Source organism: Furipterus horrens, unplaced genomic scaffold (genome assembly GCF_987537825.1).
Source record: "Furipterus horrens unplaced genomic scaffold, mFurHor1.1.pri manual_scaffold_15, whole genome shotgun sequence".
NCBI lineage: Eukaryota > Metazoa > Chordata > Mammalia > Chiroptera > Furipteridae > Furipterus > Furipterus horrens.
Window position 1 is genome coordinate 6,915,558 of NW_028327185.1, and position 20,322 is coordinate 6,935,879.

Here is a 20,322-nt window from a genome sequence, read left to right on the forward strand (position 1 = left end):
TAAATGCTCAAGACATCACTGCTGATCTCACCTTAACACACGGTGTTTCATATGCAAGGACATCTTCCTTTCCTCTGAAATCGTTTATGTTTCTCACTTTGCTTCTTCTCTAAACATCTTTTTCAGTGCTTTCCCAACTTCGTTTTGAACTTTATAACGCCAGGCAAAAACAAGGGCTAAACAGGAAAGTCGGCAGGGCACAGGTTCAAGACCAATGTGCATTGGCAGGTAAAGGTTAACACCGAGCAGCGTGGTGAGGGCTTCCCGGCACCAGCAACATCCTAACGGCCCCCTCCTGAGCTGCGCCCCTTTGGTTGCCAACAATTCCAGTTTTCAAAAGGTTCGTGCTGGAATTTGGTATTTTGTCCACTGCATTTGAAATGAAATTTTTCCTGCACACGGTTTTGCTTGAAAAGGCATTGAATTGGGAGGCGGGAGGATGTAAATACTTTTTCCTTATATAAACAACTAAATGTGACCAGTGGAGAGGTTCCTACTCCATCAGAAAGTTTGGGTATTAAGAACCAAGAAACTCTCTACCGCTCAATCTGGAAGCTCAGGGTTAGTCTTTAGGGTCTGCCTGGCCTCCAGGACGCAATGCGAGGGTTTCCTTGTCTTATTCGTCTGACTCATTGACCTTATGAATAGATTCATTCATTCATTCATTCATTCATTCATTCACACCTTTCTTCTTTCCAAACACACGTGCGGAGCTCCTAATGCAGGCCCGGCCTCCATTGCTAGCCACTGGGGAGAGGGTGAAATGGTGGATGGGGCACGGTCCCTACTGTCAAGGGGCCGACAACTCAGCGGAGAAACAGGGGCCGGCGGTGGCGGCTGCGTGAAGGGAGCGCGGGCCGGCGGACGCAGGGGAGAAGCGGACCGCGGGGAGAAGCTGGCGGGGGAGCGAGGCAGGAGCAGCCACGGGGAAGGGACCGGCGGCCGCGCACCGAGCGAGACGGCTCGGGCAGGATCCCCCAGCACAAGGGACCCCGCGGGAGCGGGGCGACATGCTATTCGGTTCGCAGCTGGGAGCCAGACCCCCCTCCCCGACCCACGGCCGAGACCGCAGCCCGGAACCCCGACTGGAGGCCCCGCCCCGGAACCTTCGGTCGCCGGAACTCGCTGCCGAAGTTCCGTTCGCTCCCATCGGACGCAACTCGCAGGGGGACGCTTCCGGCGCGGAAACATGGCCGCGGCCATGCAGGACTCACGTGGGAATGTGAGGAAAAAGCTGAAAAACTCCCTAAAGAAGAAGAAGAAGATGAAAATGGTAGCGAAGGCTGCAGCCTCGGAGCTGGAAGCCGAGAACAGAGACCCGGACGGCACTGGAGGTAACGCACTAGGACCGAGCGCTGGCTGCCGAGAGGGAAGGCCGGGCTGAGTTTGCGGGAAGCCGGGGACGCGACTGCCTTTGCTCCGAGCCCCGAACGTCGTCTGCGCCTGGCGTCCAGGGGGCGACCTTGGCCGGGCGCGAAGGCTTGCAGGGAGTGGCGGTCAAGGACGGGACGCTGGCGGCTCTTCGAGCGTGCGCACATTTGTTCCAGTAGAGGTTCGCAGGGCCACTCTTACTAACTGACACGGACGGGACTGCTGCTTGCGGTGGCGAGAGGCGAAGGAGGGGAGGCGTTTTGACGGGACTAGACGGGGCCAGGTCTCATAGGGAGCGCGGGACCGAGGGCCAGGACAGGGGACCGAGGACGGGTCGCGTGCGTGCGTTCAGGAGGTAAGAGATCACGTAGCAGTGAATGAAAGAGTTAGATGGTTCAAGGAGAATAAACAGCGGTGGCTGGTAACTGTCTCTCGCGGAGACGCTTGAAAGAAAGGGGAGATGTTTTGAGGTCTTCGACCGTGCCGCGTCTGTCCTGCTCCCTCTTCATCCTCATTCTTGGCACTGCCGGTTTCTTAGGTGGCAGGGGATTGCGGACGACGCCTGACCTCCTGCAGCCAGGCGTTGCTGGAACAGCTAGAGCTCCTCTTGTCCTGTACGTCCGCTTCTGTCACTTATCTTCTCCAGGTGATCCGTTGGCTTCCTAACTCATCGTAATGTCCCAGATCCTTAGCCTGTGTGGTCTAGCCCAGGTCATCCCTCATCATCTGCCGCTCTGTTCATTACTAACCACTAACTGTGATCTAGCCATGGTGATGGCCATGTGCTTCTGTTGAACACATCAAACATGCGCCCACACCAAGGTTTCTGCACTTGCTGGCTTCACTGCCGAGAATGCTTTTCGGATGTGAGCATGGCTCGCTCTCCCTCCGTCCCTTTGTCCCTGTAGTCTCTGATCAGGTGGGTTATCAGCACGACTTGTCCTTGACCGCCCTGTCTACTGTACCAGCACTCCTCCTTGCCTGCCCGCCTTCACTTTTTGACTCATTACCTTGCTTCATTTTTCTCAGCATTGCCCAAATCGTCTGACATTTTAGAGTTGCTTTGTGTGTCTCTCCCAGCTGGGATTACGTTCCTTAAGAGTAGAGATTGCTCTGTCTCCGGTGCCCAAAACAGTGCCTTTGCATAGTGGATCATTCACAAAGTTTATGTAAACAAGTGAATAAACTTGAACTTCCAGGACCAAGGCGAAGAAACTGTGACATGCTGCTGCTGACCCTGCGTGCTTAGAGTCCTCGTTACCTGCCCATGGAAACGGCTATCCTAGATCAGATATCTGTGTACATGTGGCCGTGGCAGAACTCACATTTTTTCAGATAATTGACACTGAGAAACTAAAGGCAGAGGATTGAATTTGGCTTGAGACCCAGGAGGAATCAGTGTGCAAATTATGGGGTTATTGTGTATCTGCTTATTTTATCAAGAAATTGAATCAGAGGCTTATCTTTGAATTTTAATTGGACCCTAAAAATTGATAGGGCGCCGTCTTATTATATCCTTTTGAAAGTAACTTTTACAAGATTTCCTAAAGTTTCTTAAAAACATGCAGGTATAACCTGTGTGTTGTTTGAACTTCATTTTTCATCTTTTGCCTTTAATTAATTTCTTCTGACAGTTGTATAAGAAAGGTAAAGTATGCTTTTGTGGGTGTCACACTCTAAAGTACTGTATGTCGGACTGCAGAGGTTCTCCTCCTGTGCAGGGAGGCCTGTCAGCTTGGTGGTGGCTCTGCCTCAGGGCTTGGCGTGTAGCATGGAATGGCCACGTCCTCGTGGAGTCGACTGGAAACTTCTCTTACTCACATGTACCGGGTATCATTGAGGGTAAAACTAACAGAGGTTGTATGTGGTGTCAACTTGAATGATAGCACAATGATTCAGAATGGGTTTTTGGTAAATTGTCATGGTCTTCAGTAGGGTTTGAAATTTGTTCATAGCAAAATCACAAGTGAGCATGAATCAGAAATCTACAGAAGGTAAAAGGCATTTTAAGTAAAAAATAAATGTCAGGTGTTACCAGGCGAGATGACACCCGAGTTAAACTTGAACTGCTTAGCTTTATTAAACAGATACCTAGTTCCAGGTTTAGATACAATGAATATTTGGCTCTTAAGTTTGTAGCCGTTAAAGTACACATGCACAGCCCCCCTAGTCAGTAAATCAGCTCAGGTCAGGAAATACTAATATTGGTTGGTGATCGCAAGTGTTACAGTGCTACCTTCTCTACTTCTGAGTCATCCCGAGCTCCTTAGAGTTATTGAACTTACACATTGTTAGCGGTTTAGACACCATGCTAGCTTGATTCTAAAACTTGTAGTCTTGCAAAAAAAAAAATTATATAGTCATTAAATCAGTCCAGGTCCAAAAAGCCTTGGTCATTATCCGGTGCCATGAAGTGATTGGCCCATCCCATAGAAAACGCCCACGTATGTGACCATGAACTAGTAGGGAGGAATGATAATGACATGTCTTTTGGATTGTTCTGGTCACATGTATGCAAAATGGCCATACACTTCTAATTGGTAACAGTCTTCATTTTTGACAAACTACAAAGCTGTATTTAAGATGCAGTAACCTAGCAGGTAGATGTGCATTTCCTTAAATCGCAGCGTAGAGCCTCCATCATTTAAGTTACTTACAATAGCAAAGGGACATGCCTAAGGAGGAAGCCCGTCATGGTCCCACTTGAGTGGCTGAGCACTTTCTAGGACGGACTCAGGGAGCAGACCACTTTCAGGGTCCCTCTGCTCAGGCCCAGACAGCACGTGGAATCTCATCCGGCAGCTTGTCCCATGGCAGCAATTTTACTTTATTGCTGGTTATTTTTATGGAAACCTGGGATGGCTTCATGTTTTTCAAAGGTAAGTGCTTCTTTAAAAGTTTCAAGGCATCAGTTTCAAATGTTCTGCATTTAGTAGCGATCAGCAGGAAAGGCTGCGCAGCTTGAGCAGAACAGGTGACTCTCTGCCGGGGTGGGCGCAGCAGCTGCACAGAGCCCGTGGCACTTAATTTATATAAAAAGCATCATTTCCGTCGGCAGTGGATGCCTTGCTAAAAACTTCGGGGCCACAGCTTCTTTTAAAAAAATAAAATACAAATATGACTAGCAAATTCTTCCAAATTTTTTCTTTAATTGGTGGGGTGAGTGTTGGTTCATAAAATGGTGTTACAAACTTTTCTGCACAGTTATTGTTTCTGTAATACGCATATTGTGGTCCTCCAGCTGCGTAAGTAACGACAGCAACAAAAAGCCAGAGTCTGGAAGTGGAGAGTCGAGGGGCTGACACCTGCACGGAGCCTTTGGCCCCTTGGCCGTGCGGCTGAAAAAGGGGAAACCAGCTGCCGTGTGTGTGAGTCCCCAGGACAAACCACTAGATGTCAGTGTCGTGCCTCTGACATCTTACCTGTGGCTGGTCAAGACCTGCTTCCCATGCGCGGGGCATTCTTCACGGACAGGCTCTTAATCCTGCCTCTTTACACTTAGATACACGCTTCCGAGGAGACGTGCTCTCCAAAGAACTGTGTCTTCTTGCCAGTGCCTGTGCAGTGCGACGACCCTGTAGCACGCAACAGGTGTACTATTAAGACATTTATTTTCCAGTGACTACATTCCCCGAACTTTGTTTTGCAGTGTACTTTCCAGGGAACACTGATCATAGGAAGGTGATTCGGGGGAGGGCGGGGGTGGGTCCCTCTGGAGTCTGGCGTGTAGTAGACACACACATTTGTCTCGGGTTCTCCAGGAAGGTGTGGCTCTGATGATGAAGCAGGAGAGGCTGACAATGAAGACGAGGTCGAACCCTGTGGCAGCGACAGGGAAGATGCTGCGGACGCCAGGATGGGGACTGACGCGGGCTGGGCAGACGCCATGGCTAGAGTCCTGAGCAAGAAGACGCCCAGGAGGAAGCCCACCATCCTGGTCAGAAACCGGGAGCTGGAGAAGGAAAAAGAAAAGTTAAAGCAGGAAAGACTGGAGAAAAGGAAACAGGTGCGTCCTCCCGGCTCTTCCTCGATAAGATCCTGTGTCCTGTCTGCTCTGTTAGTCCTTATCTGTACCCAGGGTTCCCTGCGGCCTTTTTCACTTAACATTCCAGCGTTTAACTTTTTTTTTCACGTGGGGATGAGGAGCCACAGTTCTGTTCAGAATCCTGGTCTAAACTACTCTGGAGTATGTTCACTTTTTAATCTCCTATACGAAGCAATAGAAATATAAGCTCCAAGGACATTTCTCCTTTTAAAGTCAAGTAGTTACACCTGTGCCCAGCACCCCTGTCATTTCACTTAGCTGTTTCTGTGCTAACTTGACTAGGGACCGAACTAATAGTCATACTAGTTACTTTTGCTAAAACCTATTTTATAATAAAAATCTGTGATGCCGTCACGGTGAGGGGTTCTGAGCACCAGCTCTTCTCACTGCTGTTCAGTAGAGACACACCAGTAACACCTGTTGTTAAAGCTCTGCATGCACGTAGACGCTGGAGTAACACAGTCTCCATTAAAGCCCCAGAGTTAGACTTTAGTTTGCTGTTGTTTGTTACAAAGATAAAGAAGCAATAATAAGGTTTTTATATCCTCTCCACTTGAAGAAGTATTTTAATGTCTGAATTATTTGGTTATTGAAATAAGTATTACCTTTCAATGCAAGTAAGTAACTTTTTTCAATTTTACTGGCAGTACAAAACTGCTGATTTCCTAGAGGCTTGTGTTAGGTCAAAAAGAAAGAGAGCAGATAGGAGCTGGCATCTGTTTCCTTTCAAGTTCATCGTCCCCGTCTCTGTTTCAGGATGAATGCCTGCCTCGTTTCTCGCACTGCGCACGCTAGAAGGCCAAATAAGGAGGGGACTCCTCAAGCGTTGCTCTTAGAAAAAGAGCATACTCTGTTATTAGTTTATAATCTCATTGAACTTTAACATAAACCCTGGCTCCAAATCATAGTGAAAACTTCTGAACTGAAAATCCGATTCTCACCGTCTAGCAAAAGCTGGAAGAGGCCCTGAAGATATCAGACTCCTTAAGCCCTCGTCCCAGGGTCAGGGAGGGAGCCGCACTGGAGGCCAGGAGCAGTGAGGGCCTGACTCTGCGCCAGGCCAGAGCCTTGTTGAGGGGACATAGCCCACGCCATGCAGGGTAGCACATGCACTGCCCAGAGACACGGCTCAGCCCTGCAGACACCGTCGGTCTGTGTTCTGGGGAGAGTCTGCGGGAATTGTCACTGTTAATTCATGTCAGAGATCACCGGTTTGCTGAATAAACGTACTTATTTCTAATCACAAGTATAAAAATGTACTTACTACTTCAAAGTTTAAAAATACTTTGGGATTGTGCATGCCTGTCCCCCCTTGGGTGCTATAGATAATTCAGAATCAACTGCTTTAAACCTAAAAGTAGCTTTAAAAAAAAAATTTCTGGCATAATCTGCTAGTGAATTTCATGGCAGTTAAATCATCTGAAGTGGGGAAGAACCTATTCCTTTAGAAGGAGTCAGGCTAATCCTCATAGCGACAGCAGCACTTTGGTGTCACTGTGAGACATTCTCGTCACCGGAAGCTGAGAGAGTGGGTGAAGGGCGGGAGGAGCAGAGACAGGAGGCCTGCTCCCTGGGTCTGGTCCCACGCTCGCCAGCCCCTTGGTTAGTCGTATTCAGTCTGCTTGCTGTTTGCGGGCAGGTTTCACTGGGAAGAGGCAGTTTTATCACATTTGGGTGCCTAGGGTGGAGATTCCACCTGAAGACAATTTTGACTTAGATGATTTTATCTGTGGGGTTTCCTTATTTCCTGGCTCCCCTCCTGCTTCTCCTTGATGACAGACAACCAGCGTGCTGTGGTTGTGACGGAGAGGCCACGGGGGCAGGAGTAATGGTCAGATGTGCCATCAAAGGAGTAGATTTAAATGCCTGAGAAAAGAAAAATAGTCAGTGTGTCAGTAGGGTACATCTGGGTAGGATGCTACTCATTTAAACGCTGATAAAAATTCCTAGTAATTCTGACTGCCAAGGAAGTGGGTTCCTGGAAATAAAGAGGAGCAGTGCTTAAACTCGGGGTTACCGAGGAGGGCAGTTTGGGGTCCTGATGCCGCCTCTGCCGGTTGGAGAAGGCAGCTGAGGACCGTGGCTCCCGCCCCTCCCCTGTCCTGCCCACCGGCCACGCGCTGACCGCCAGGCCCCTGCGGTCAGAGCGCCCGGCAGAAACCCACGCCTGCCTCTCCCATGACCCGCTGAGTGCTGACTGCAGGCTACCCTGGAAGTGTGGGGCCTTCAAGTCCCCTGGACAGATGAAGCCAGACTGACTTATTACCTTCGTCCTCCCCCAGTGTCGTATCCAAGCGTGCTGCACTTGCAAAAATGCCTAATACTCTTCCCTATCACGGTATTTCTAACACAGCTGGATAAGAAGCGGGAGTGGGAAATGATGTGCAGAGTCAAGCCAGATGTCATCAGAGACAAAGAAGCAGAGCGGAATCTTCAGAGAATTGCCACGAGGTAAGACATTGGTGTTGCCCCTTAAAGTAAGTGGACCCAGCTCTGACTTGGCCGGTGTGTGAGCTGGGCCTCCTCAGCGCCAGGTGGCTCTGTGAGCTGGCCCGTGTGATGCCGAGTCCAGCTGAGCTGGCCCATGTGACGCCGAGCCCTGCCTAGCTTGCTTGTGTGATGCTCAGTCCAGCCGATCCAGCCTGTGTGACGCTGAGTCCAGCCGAGCCGGCCCGCGTGACGCTGAGTCCAGCCGAGGGTTTTGCAGCTCTGGTGCGATGAGAATAAAACGTGTCAAGTGTGTATTGGGAGCAAACTATTTCAGGTGTTGTCGCAGCCACAGGAACCGTGTACTCAGAGGGCTGCTGGTTCTCTGAGGACACCTGTCTGACTGTATGGCCCTAGATGACTGCGTCTGTCTGCCGTCATATTTGTGGCATAGCAGATTCTACATGATGGTGGCAGCTTCCTGCTGTCCTTCCATTCTGCATTTGCATCATCGACAGCAAACATAAAGATAAATAGAATCTGGTGGCTTTGGGGTGGTCCCTGCCACCCCTCTGGAGGGAGAGGACAGGCACGTGCCATATGTCAGGGGCATAAAACAGGGACCGGGGAAGGTTCACGGAGGCGGCAGCGTTCGGGTTCCTACTGACGAATACAAGGGGTAGCTAGCAGGCGTGCTCCAACTGCCTGGTTGCCACTCTGGCCGCTGGGAGCCGTGCGGGGGGCGGCCCAGCGTGGGGGGTGGGGGGATGTGACGGCAGAGACGGCTGGGCTCACAGGCAGCGCTGACTGCCGAGCTGCATGTCCAGGGCCTGCCACTCCATGTCTCCCCGTGTCAGCCCGGTTCCCTGTAGGACCAGGAGAACGCTACACTTCCCCGTCGGGTTCCTCTGAAAATCGGACAAACTAACCCACACGCAGAACTTGGGGCAGTGCAGGGTTGGGGCAGGAGAGTGAGCACCTCTTGGATTTTACACCCTGGGCCTTCTTCACCCGGCGGGGCCTGGAATCTGCCGTCGGTAACCTGACAGGGTGGCCAGGTAGTTTCTGGGTCAGAGACAAAGGCCCTCAGCACCCACGGCAGCGGCAGCGGCCAGAGGTCCACACCCACTGGCTCCCTCTGTCCGTCCGGGCAGCACAGGTGCTCTGGGTGGGTGTCCGCGCCGCAGCGGCTGGGCCCGGCGGGGCGCTGCGCCTGGGACTCGGCTGCCTGACGGCCAGCGGTGACAAGCCTGCTCCTTGTCGGGGGGTAGCCACTACCTCGCCTCCCAGCGCTGCGGGGCGGCCCGGGGCCCGGGCAGGCAGCGCCCGGCTTCTCCAAGCGCCCCGCCGGCACGTGCAGAAAGGGCCTGGCCCATCGCCTCTGGCCGTGCTCCCGTGACAGGAGGACCGACAGCTTACAGAGTCTGGGGGCTGGAAGGGTGCCAACCGCTCTCATCGGTGCTGTCCAGCAGAAAAGTCACGGGGCCACCCACCAGTGGGATTCTCCAGTAGCCGCATTGAAGAAACTAAAGGAAAGAGGAAATTAATTTCAGTAATATGTTTTGTTTTAACTAGTGCATTCTAATATCAGTATAAAATAGTTATTACTGAGATTCTAAAATTCCTTCTTATACTAAGTCTTCAAATAGATGGTTTTAACATTAGTTTTATGTCATGAGAGTTGCAGGTAGTATAGCTGACTACTTTTTAAGCTACGTGGGTATCACTTCTCCCATTTCCAGGTGAGATGAAGGACCAGAAAGTCATTGCCAGACGCAGGGGCGGTCAGACAGCTGGCTGTAGAGGCCCCGCCCTCTCAGGACACTGTGACGCCTTGGCCACTGTACAGTCACGGTGTGAGAAGTAGCAGTTGGTGTTAGAAGTAACTCTTGGTTCTCGTTGCGCAAAAGTTGATTCAGAAAGACCATTGCTGAGGAAAACATTATATACCAATGCACATACATTCATTCTCCTAATAAAGCCCTAAACTTACACTCATTCATTGAAATGCATGTTCGGTTTTCAGAAGCAGCTACCCGCTCCGCCGGCCTCATTGGCCTGCCGGAGTGCCCGCCCCCTCCCTAGCAGTAGGAACGCATGCCCCTGTCCTCAGGACATGTCCCCATGTCCCCGTGTGGCCGCTGCTTAAGCGCACTGTTCCGGCCCTTCTGTGATCGCAGGGGAGTCGTGCAGCTCTTTAATGCTGTTCAGAAGCATCAAAGGAACGTTGATGAAAAGGTGAAGGAAGCCGGGGGCTCCATTAGGAAGCGTGCGAAGCTGATATCCACCGTTTCCAAGAGAGATTTCATCAGCGTTCTGAGAGGCATGGACGGCAGTGCGGACGAGCCAAGTTCAACCGGAAGGAATCCAAAAGCCAAACAGGTGAGACTCCCGTGCAAGACCCAGTGCATCAGACTGTAGCTTTGCACGAGCGCACAGCAGAGGGGCAGACATTCCGGATTGCATCACCAGCTGACACCCCCCGCAGCCTGGCATAGTTTGGGTTCTTGAGTTCCGTGACGGTTTCTCGGTGTGGAAATGGCTGGCCGTGGCTGCCACAGCCTCGCTGTCAGCGCGCACCAGCCGGCAGACTCAGGTGTGTGTCTCGGAGGTGGAGCCACAGCTGCCCGTCCGCAGCCCGGCCCTTGGTGCGTTTTGGAGACGAGGAGCCTCCATGAGCCGTGCGGCCTCCGGGTGAGCTGTTCCCCCACAGGGGGGCTGTGGTGGTACGGAACTTCTAAACTCGGGGGGGTCCAGGGCTTTGGGGAGCAGAGCGGAGGGTCCCCTGGGCCGAGGCAGCCCGGCAGCACCGGGTCGGGGATGAGGAGCACTTCTCATGGTCTCTGGCATCAAGACGGCGCCTCTCCAGCACTCCTGACCGGTGGGCCCGGCAGTTGCCTCTTCTCAGGTACAGGTGAAAGGATCCGAAATGTGCTTTAATTGCAGAAGGACTGTTTTTTAAAAAGTCAGTCAAGCAAGGTACGTAGTTGAATTAGCTGGATTGGTTTCTGTTGCTGACACAAAGCACCTCAGTCGGGAAATGGGCGCCTCGCCCCAGTGGGGTTCTCTGGGGTGTTTTGGGAAAACCATTGAAACGCTGTCAAGCAGAGCAGTTAGGAATCTCAGGCCAGCCTTCGGTTGGCGTGTTTTTCAAGTTCCTTGACTTAGTGGCCATTTTGCGTAGTTTCAACAAGCGTTGGAGGACCAGGTGCGTATCATGTCACCCGGGTGCACACTGGCGCTGCTGTTGCACCGGCTCGTCGTAAACACGTGAACGCTGGGGGGGGGGGGGGTTACTTTGCAGACGGGCTCTCCCCAGGGACGGTCCAGCGGCGATGGGTGAGGGGAGCTCGTGGAACCAATGGCGTGGCGATCCTCTGTCCACTGCGGTGTCGGGGGACGTACCGGAGAGGCCAGCCCGGGCTCCCCCTGGTTGGGGACTGCCCAATGTCGGTTTCTGCAGCCTGCCTTCTGGCACCCTGCGCCCTCCTGGGGAAGAGTCTGTAGCCTGCGCCTGCAGTGAGCGCTTGCTGCTGCCCTGCTGGGGCAGATCGCAGGGACTGCCATGCTGGGCGCTGGTCCTCAGTCTGGCGACGCCCGACCACTGGTCAGGAGGCACCGCCTGGCCGTGAGCTGGTACTCTCCCGAGGGACAGGCTCTGTGCGCGGGTTCGTCGCCGGGGACCTGCCGGTGCGCCACGGCCGTCTTTTGTCCAGCGAAACCGCAGTAATCGGTCTGCAGGAGAGGGGACTGCCAGCTAGTTTCCATTAAGCAGGGTTTCCTTAGTGATTGCAGGGTGCCAGAGTCCCGTGGAAATCTCTGGGTTACACACGTCACTGGGAGAGGCCAGGCAGTTATTGATCTTGCTGCTTAGTGACAGGAGCTCTCTGAGAGTCAGGCAGAAGGGGGTCGGGCCTGTGTCCCTCACATTCCTCCCAAAGGGCAGCCACGCAGCTTCCCCAGAACCAGGCGTTTGGAGGGGGGCGTGCTCCTGGGGCACCCGGCTCCTGGGGTGTCTTAGTAACTCAGAGCCAGACTCACATCGCTACACCCCTGTGTACGTACGTGTTCCTCCTGCGCATGGACTTCCTGAGTCCCTGCTCCCGAAGGAGAAGCTGGGCGTGGAGGGACGCCCCACCCTGGTCCCCCCGGGGCTGAGGGAGGCAGGCAGGGTGCCCCGCACTGCGGAACGGGTGTCACTTGCACAGAAAGCTGCTCCAGCAGGAATGTGTGGGATCCTGACTTTGTAAATAACTCAGCTTAATGTTTGTTTATAGCGAATGCCCAAAAAGATGCGCACTGCGACAGAAGAGAGACCCCCCTGTGAAGGGCCCGCGGCTGCTGAGGAGAGCGCTGGGGAGCCGGTGTCCCGTGGGGGCCCCCCTGGAGGGGCCGCAGGCGGGTCCTGGCCTGGGCAGCGGCGGTCCCATGCGCCCCTGTGCGCAGCGGGGTGCGTGCAGCGTGCCGGCCGGTGGCAGTGCGGGGCAAGGGGAGGAATCAGAGCCGGGCACAGACTGACGGTGGGGATCTCGGTCGCTCTCAAACGTGGGTACAGGGGTGCCATGCGCCCCCTGGCCCTCCGTTTGAAGGGGCTGCCTGTCGAGGGTTCCCATCAGTGAGGACGAGGCCCTTTGACGAAAATTTAATAAGTGAGTCTTGTACCACGTATTTTTTGCACTTAGGGTGCATTTTTAAAATTTGGAAGAATATTTTACTATTTCTTGCTAAAAACAAACGTATTTGAGTGGCGGGAGGTTGAGCAGGTTCATGGCGCTGTCTGATGCGTTATACACACACCAGAGGAGGGGACGTGCCGCGCTCCCGTGTGGGGAGGGGCTCCCTGAGACGTCACCCCGGTCTTTCCGGTCAGTTTCGTCACCTCGGACTCACTAACGGTTCTCAAGGGAACGTAAACTAGGCGGGATCAGAGCTGCCTTGTGTCTCCCGCAGCCGCCTCCTGCGGGGCGCCAGGTAGCGGCGGCGAGTCAGGGGAGCCGTCACCGAGGAGAGCCCCTCGGAGCGAGGACCCCGGTGTGGAGCTCCCGGTGAAACCCAGGGCTGCCAGTGAAGTGAGAAGGAAGCGCAGTGCGGGCGTGAAAGCGGCCCGCGTGGCAGGAGCGTGTTCTTCGGGAGCATTGGGCCCGGGCTCTTGGGGAGCTCGGACGCTCAGGGAAGGTGACGCTGTTTCAGCGCTTCCATCTTCTGTCCTGGGCTCAGGAGGGGAGCTCAGAAGGTAAAGATCGTGGCCTTCGTTACAGTTGAGAGGCATCAGTGACTAACGCAGTTGCTGTTCCAGGAACCGGGACCCAGGCCTCGGCAGCGGAGCCTCTGTGCTCTGCGGGGTCTGCGGGAAGACACCTGAGCGGCTGGCTGTGTTCCCGGGAGGGAACGCCCCCGAGCCCGATAAAGAATGATTTCTTGATCAGTAGGCAAAGAAATGCTAGGAAAACCTCCGCAACTCTTATCTGATCAACCTTTTTCCAGACCGCTTACCTCCCCTGTTCTCCTTACTTAGAAAGTCAGCCGGTTCAGGAGGTTGTGGGTGCGTAACCCGCCCTTTTCTCAGGTCGCCCCCTCTGAATAAAGCGCCCAGGAAGACTCTGTCCTTGTCTCTCCCTGGACTTCGTAGAGACAGGCTGCACAGACGCCGGCTTACGGTTCCAGGATGTCCCGGTAAATGCTTTTCTAGTTTGCGTGGATCTCAGAAGTCACCCATCTGGGTTTGGAAACTGAACACAGAGCCAGCCGACCGGAAGCCCACGGGAAAGGCCCCAGTGAGACAGGAAAAGTGAAGCGGGTGAAGGAACGGACCCAGACCTGGAAGAGCCACCCGTTATGCGCGCTGTCAGGGTCGGAGATGGGCCGAGCTTGCTTTGGCGTGGGGTCTGCCCGTGGCCTTGGGCACTCCAGCCGAGAACTGTGAGCCCTTCGGGGTCACTGGGCAGGGGAGCGGCCCTGCGTGGTTAGGAAGCACTGACGTTCCTACTCAGGCTCTGAAGGTCCGGGGCTGGGTTTCCCTCCTGTTGATTTCTACCAGATCCCCTCTTTGAGGTGATGGGCTCCCCCACGAATCTTCCGTCCCCCAGGAGAGTTTTCAGGGGGCCTTAGTCACCGATGGCGGAGATGACCCACGACAAACAGCCTGCCCGGGCTTGGCAGCGACAAAGGTATTAACGTGCATTTAGCCAGAGTTCCAAACCTTTTTAAAATTTAGATGAAACTAAAAGTGAAAACTGGACACTCTTTTAGGGCAAAGCAAAGAAACCAAGTATTGCTGGTCACCAGCTGGAGGTGGGGTCATGTGGCTTAGTTTTCTAGCATTAGGCTTTCATGTCCCCCTTCAGAATCGGGATGAGGCTAGGCTTTTGTCCCTTGGTGCTAGACTCACGAACAATTCCAAGCCTGTTTTCAGTTCTCTTTGCAGTAGCTGCCAGCCAGGTTTGCACCTTCAGGTGGAGGCTGATGAGCCTCTCTAAGGGTTGTCTTCTGCTTACAGGCCCACACCGATGCTTCTGGGCGGGCTTGAGATAGTTACAGAAAGCGGAGCGGGGCTGCTCCCTTGCCTCAGGTGGTTTGCAGGAAGCCTTACGTTTCATCAGTTCTCCCCGTCAGTTTGGTGGGCATTGGCAGGTACCCTGAAGGTCGCCTAGGTCACTGAGCCGGCGCCGTCTGGGAGCCCTGCTGGCAGACCCCCCGAGCTGCTCAGCCTGACCATGTCCGTCTGTGCTCAGCTGGTCATGCACCATCCACGGGACGGTAGGAAAAGTGTGTAGTTGGGTGAACTGTCCTGCTGTGTACACACGGGTCGCCCCAGGCTTCAGCTGCATCAGCGCCTCGGGGTGCCTGATGAAGCCGAGGGCTGGGCTCTGCCCCAGCATCTCTGGGTCAGCAGGTCTGGAATGGGACCCAAGATGTCACAGTCCTAAGAAGTGGTGGCGATGCTGATGCCTGACCTGGGACCACATGGAGAAAAGCTGGCGCAGACTATTGATGCTCACAAAACAAAAGCACCTCTGCCAGGAGCCCCGGGAAAGCTTTTCTTCGTTGTTAGTCTTCATACTGGACAATTAACAGAAGCTTTGAATTTGTCCTGTTACTACCCTTCGTGCCAAAGATACGTGTTTACATAATTGCCTTCCAAGACAAGCCTGTGCGGCCATTTTAATGAATGAACCCTCCCCTCTGGCCCTCTGTCGTTCCCCTTTTCTCTCAGTGGCCCCACCATCCAGTCGCCTGCGGTAACCGAGGTCCGAGAATATCAAATGGAACATTCCACCTCCCTGCGCCCCGTCCCGTGGGCTCTGGATCAGCTCCCGCTGTCCCCTGGGCGCAGGACAGTGAGAGGTACTGAGAGAGACACTGCCATCACTTCCAGTGTGTGGTTGGAATGCTTCTGTTTCGTTACTAATTATTGTTAGTTTGCTACTGCGCCAGGTTTACCATTGAACTTGGTCCTAGACATAGATGTGAAAGAACGTAGTATGTCTTCAGTTCCAGGCATCCCCTGGGTCTCGCGCCCTGTGCCCAAGGATAAGGGTCCTGTGCTTGTTTGAGGGCTTGTCCCTGTTCGCCCCCCTCCTTTTTTCTGGGGCTCCCAGTAGAGGAGTGACTCAGAGGCCAGCAGGGGTAGCTGTCTGGGTGGGTGCCTCCTGTAGCCCCACCCTGCACTGAGGTCCGTGCTTCAGGGGCTGCCGACCCTGGTGGTACCATGTTGATAGCATGTTGTGTGTAGCCTCGTAAACATGGAGGCTGCCTCTGAGATTGCGCCTGTTCACGTGTAAGCGCAGACATCCAGGCTGGGACAAGTCTTGACTTGCCAGGAATTCGGGTGTGGGAGCGCGCACTTTGCAGAAGTTAATGGAAAGCTTTGAAGGACGGATTTGGCAGGAGAGGTGTTCTAATTGTTGCTCCAAGCGGATCTCTGCGCCTTGGGTGCAGCTCTTTCTCCTGTTCACGGTGAGAGGGGATGGCAGAGAAGCCTGGGGCTGGGTCAGGGCACGTGCCTTTTGTCCCTGGTGGGTGACTGACTAATCCAGCAGGAGTGTCGGGCGGGGGGCCGCGCGCCCGGGGGCTGTGACTGGCCTGCGTGCGTGTGTGCGGCCTCCGCGTGCGGCCCTGGCCGCTCCCCTGTCGGCCTGAGCGGGCACAGGCGGTGTGTTGGTTTCTCACGCGGGTTCATTACAGTCGGGGGCTGTGCGGCGCCCTGGGCCGGCTCTGCAGCCCGGCGGCCCGTCCTGGGTCACGTTCGGGCACGAGCTCGCTCTGGTCCCCATCTCGGGAGGACGGAGGGGGTGACGGGCGGCAGGGGTCCCTCGGTCACAGCAGCCTGAGGCTTTAAGTGGGGTGAGTGCTTCAGGGCCGCTCTTCTTAGTGCAGAGGCGGCTTTGGCAGAGCTAAGGCAGCGATCCCTGGGACCCCGCCGGGCGGCTTCCACGTCCTTTCTCGGCAGACTCGCTCCGCGTGGGGTTTATAGCCCCGTGAAGATAGTGCCGGCTTCTCACCAAATGCCAGGGGCCTTGCGGATTTGGGGAGACTTTCCCAACACTGCGCACTTCTGTGGCTGAGCGCCGTGAGGACGGGCTTTGTCTTGAACGGAGACGGCGCTCGGGAAGCCCCGGGCCCGCAGGAGTGCGTGGTGCAGGGCCCCGTCCGCACCGCCAGAGGGTGCCGTTGATCCGGGAACGCGCGCTGTCCCGGCTCCTCTCCCGAGCTCCACACACCCTGTGAGCCAACAAAAGGCGGTGACGCCTGCTCACGCTTACCGCCTGCTCATATACTTACGTTTTTGCATGTGACTAGCCTTCTGATTACACAGGTAGGTCAGGCAGTGAGGTCATCACCTAAACGAAGAACATTTGGTTCCCATTTTTGTCAACTATTAAATGAGATCACATCTGTGAAAACCTAGCACAGGGCCTTTAGCTTCCTTTTCTCTCTTTTCTTTTGGGTTAATTTGCCAAAAGTTTTAGTGAATTATCCATGAACTTGAAATATGACTGTTTTGTCCGAAGACTTTAAAAGTTGATATCAAGCCTAGGTCTCACTACATTTTCTCCCCATTGCAAAAATCATTTTGCTTCCATGATTCCTTTGTGAGGGTCCGACGTCTGTCGGGATGCAGCTCCGTTACCTGCCCGCGCAGGTGCAGTCACAGCGCACAGAGGAAGCCCGCCCAGCGTGCTCCTGCTTTCCCTCCTGCTGGAAAAGCTGGGTTGGCAGCGTGTTTTGTGGCTGGACTTTGCCCATTTCCCGTGGTTGAATCGGCTTCTGAAATGTTGCTTCTGTGATTGTCCTCAGACCGAAGTGAAGGACGCGGGCCCCGGCTGGACCATCCTCCGTGATGACTTCATGATGGGAGCATCCATGCAGGACTGGGACCGAGAGAGCGACGGGCCTGGGGGCTGCAGCCCGGGGCCGGGCAGTGACACCGCGTGAGGCCGGGCAGCAGGGACCTCAGGACGGTCGTTTCCAAGGGAAGCACTTCACGCTCCAGAGGTGGGGGTGCCGCGGGCTCCGTGTGTGGGCAAGCCAGTGGACCGACCCTGTGACAGCTCAGAGGGGTCCCCTCTCCGCAGGAACCTGGCGAATGCTCTGTGTTCATGCTCTGTATAGTTTAAAGCCTCGTAGCTGCTGGTCCAGCGAGATGCACACTTTGCCACGATTGTTTTAGGTTGACGTGTTAGTCATGGCCGTTCGCTGTTTTGTTTCATTATTACCAGTGCTTCTAGAAATGCAATGTTCTTTATAATTAAAATGGACTCCTTAAAGTTAATATTTTTCAGCTTATAGACCTGCCTACTTATAGCTTGGGGGGGGGGGGGGTGGCTGGTGTTCGTTCGGGTAAGCTAGTGAGAAAACTTATGGACTAAAATTTTAAATTATAGTATTTCTGATTTGGAGCGATTTTATTTTCTAAGACATTCTGGACAATATGAGATACGAAGTATTAACTTTTTATATTGTTTTTTATATGGTAAGTAATGTCTTAAACGTAAGCGTTGGGATAGTTTTGCCTGAGAGAGTTACTGAGGTGGAAATCTCGTTCCACTTACGCAACGAGGCGTCATTTGCAAGGCAGCATGTTCGTCACGTTTTAGTCCTCCTCCCTTTTGTGAAGACGTCGGTTCTCTGCAGTTCTCCTCTGTCTGGCCGACCCGGGAACCAGGAGGGTCAGCGCGCAGGCAGTCTGCGTCAGGATGGCCATCCGCCTCGAGACTTGGTTCTGGAGCATTGCCTTCAAGGTTCCTAACGTCAGTGAGTTGTAGGGTCTCCCTGTTACACAGAGAGGTGAGGCTGAGGCTGCAGTGACGTTCCGAAGTTTCTCTGAAGCCAGGCCCAAGCTCTGACTTTGTAGGGAAATCATTTAATAATTTGTGATCTGTTCCTTTTCTTTCTTTTTTCTGAAGGCTCCAGCCTCTGTCCATCTTTCTGTAATAGATTTCTCCTGCCGCCCACCTGCACACGCCGCCCCTGTCCCGCGCGAGGGGAAGGCCTCCGTCAGCGTCTGCCGGGGAGGGGTGTTCATGTTTCTGAACCCGGTTGAGGGTGGCAGGTGCTACATAACTAAGGCTGACCAGGTGCGGGCCGGGAAGGGCGGCGTGCCCGCCAGGTCCCACGTGATCAAGCCAGCGGAGCGCAGATGCATTTTCGTGTTTGTTCCGGCTTCTGAACTTGAGGGTCTTATTAAATTAGGGGACTGCCATTTTGTCAGCGTTCTGTAAACAAACGGGAACGAATATTCATCAGTAGTAACACAGGAGGCTAGACATCCCGTGACAACTGACCCAGGTAAATGTTCACTTCGTTATCACTTAACACACAGGTGATTCTGAAAACAAAATATTTGTAGCACCTGTAAGCTTTCTTCTCCCCCAAATTAAAGATTATGCTTCATTATGTTTTTCTTGTTGTTCCTCTCTTTCTGTATCATACTAAACCTTTGTGAATATTCTGAATAGTACCTTTGATTGATAGAAACTAGTAAATATTGTTACTTCTCATTGATAGTTTAGTTTTAAAAAATTGAACAAGATTTTCAAACTGAAGGTAAGGAAGAGAATATTTACAGATTTTTTCCTATCCAAAATTATTTTATTTCAAAATAAAATTGAATTGTCACTGTAAAAGGATATATTATGGTAGAGGCTATAAAGCTTGTATAAATTACATGAAATAAATTATAAAGATGGGATATTTTGTATGTATTAATATTTCTGCATCTTAGCTGGAAAATATTTAAGCAAAATACATTACTACCATATATGAATATGAATCTAAGGATGAGCATACTATTTTAGAAACTGTATCTTTAGGTGACTGGTTTTCATAATTTAACTGTTACCACGACCCTAAATTCTTCTGCTATCAATTAGATAAATAATCCTGCATCTGTTCCATTTTTCTACCTTGTCATTGAGTTCCTTGAGGGAAATAGAAGGAACTACATTCCCGCTCCCCCCCCCCCCCCAATTTATCTAAATATAACAATATTTGGATTTAACTTTGGCAACTATTTAGAGTAATATAGTAATAGAAGTTATTTGTTTACAAAGAACTATGCAAAATAGTACCCAGGTACCTAGTAACTGGACGTTATCTTATTCCCTTATCTGCATATTTAGATGGCTGGGAAGAATGTCTCACTCATTATTAGCATTGTTTAGTATTGGTTAGTAATTGCTTTTCAGCGTTGACACCTCAAAGTCAGAGATTATACCTGTTTTTGATGGAAAGTAACAATCATCTTAGTAGTTTAGCACTTCAACTTGGAGTTGGATTAATAGATTTATTTTCAAGTTACCCAGCATTCCTTTTAGATCAATTGTTACTCTGCTCCTTGAAACCCATACCTTGGAAGCCCTTTGAATGGAAGAGCTCGAAGGCTCTCCTTTAGCAGTTCAAGCCTAGAATGATTCAGTGGGAGGTTCTGGAAGGTTATTTGAGGGTAAGTCCAAGTTCTTCAAAATATTTTGTCTTTTACAGCAAGTGGATGAAAATGGACTTTAAATTCTGCAAAAACCTCTTAGGGCTTTTTAGTCACTGTTTTGCACATATGAATAGTCGTAATAATTCAGTGGCCGCAACTAAACTAACCCACATCCATGCTGGTTTTCGGGCCATGTGAGAACAGTACTTAGTGAAAAGCCACCTGGTTACAGCTCACAGGTGTCCTAGTTAAACATGCAATAGTTCTAAAGTCAGGGTGCAGAGAGAAATGACAAGCTGAAGACATAAATTGTGTTGCCAAGGAGTTAAAGGAATCACGAGACTAAGAAAAGGCCTGTGAAGGACTCTTCAAAGAGCATGAATAGCTCTACAGAAGAGACAGGAGAGGAAATAAATAAGTCGATACTTTTGCATCTTTTGGACAACTTTTTTCTCCATGTATGTATTATTTCCTGTACAATTTGAATAGTGTGGCAGTTTGGATTAACAGTGATAACTTGAAATCAATCAGTTACCTATATATGATGACTTAA

At 52.3% G+C, this 20,322-nt stretch overlaps 1 protein-coding gene across 1 annotated transcript; it reads left to right on the forward strand.

Moving 5' to 3' along the window:
- The first annotated feature begins 1,149 nt into the window (after positions 1–1,149).
- RRP15 (ribosomal RNA processing 15 homolog) lies at positions 1,150–17,278 on the forward strand. The gene is made up of 5 exons (XM_090263496.1): positions 1,150–1,334; positions 5,133–5,377; positions 7,770–7,867; positions 10,024–10,225; positions 17,141–17,278. The coding sequence occupies exons 1-5, from the start codon at positions 1,190–1,192 to the stop codon at positions 17,276–17,278; spliced, it is 828 nt and encodes a 275-aa protein (XP_090119622.1). The 5' UTR covers positions 1,150–1,189.
- Positions 17,279–20,322: the final 3,044 nt, after the last annotated feature.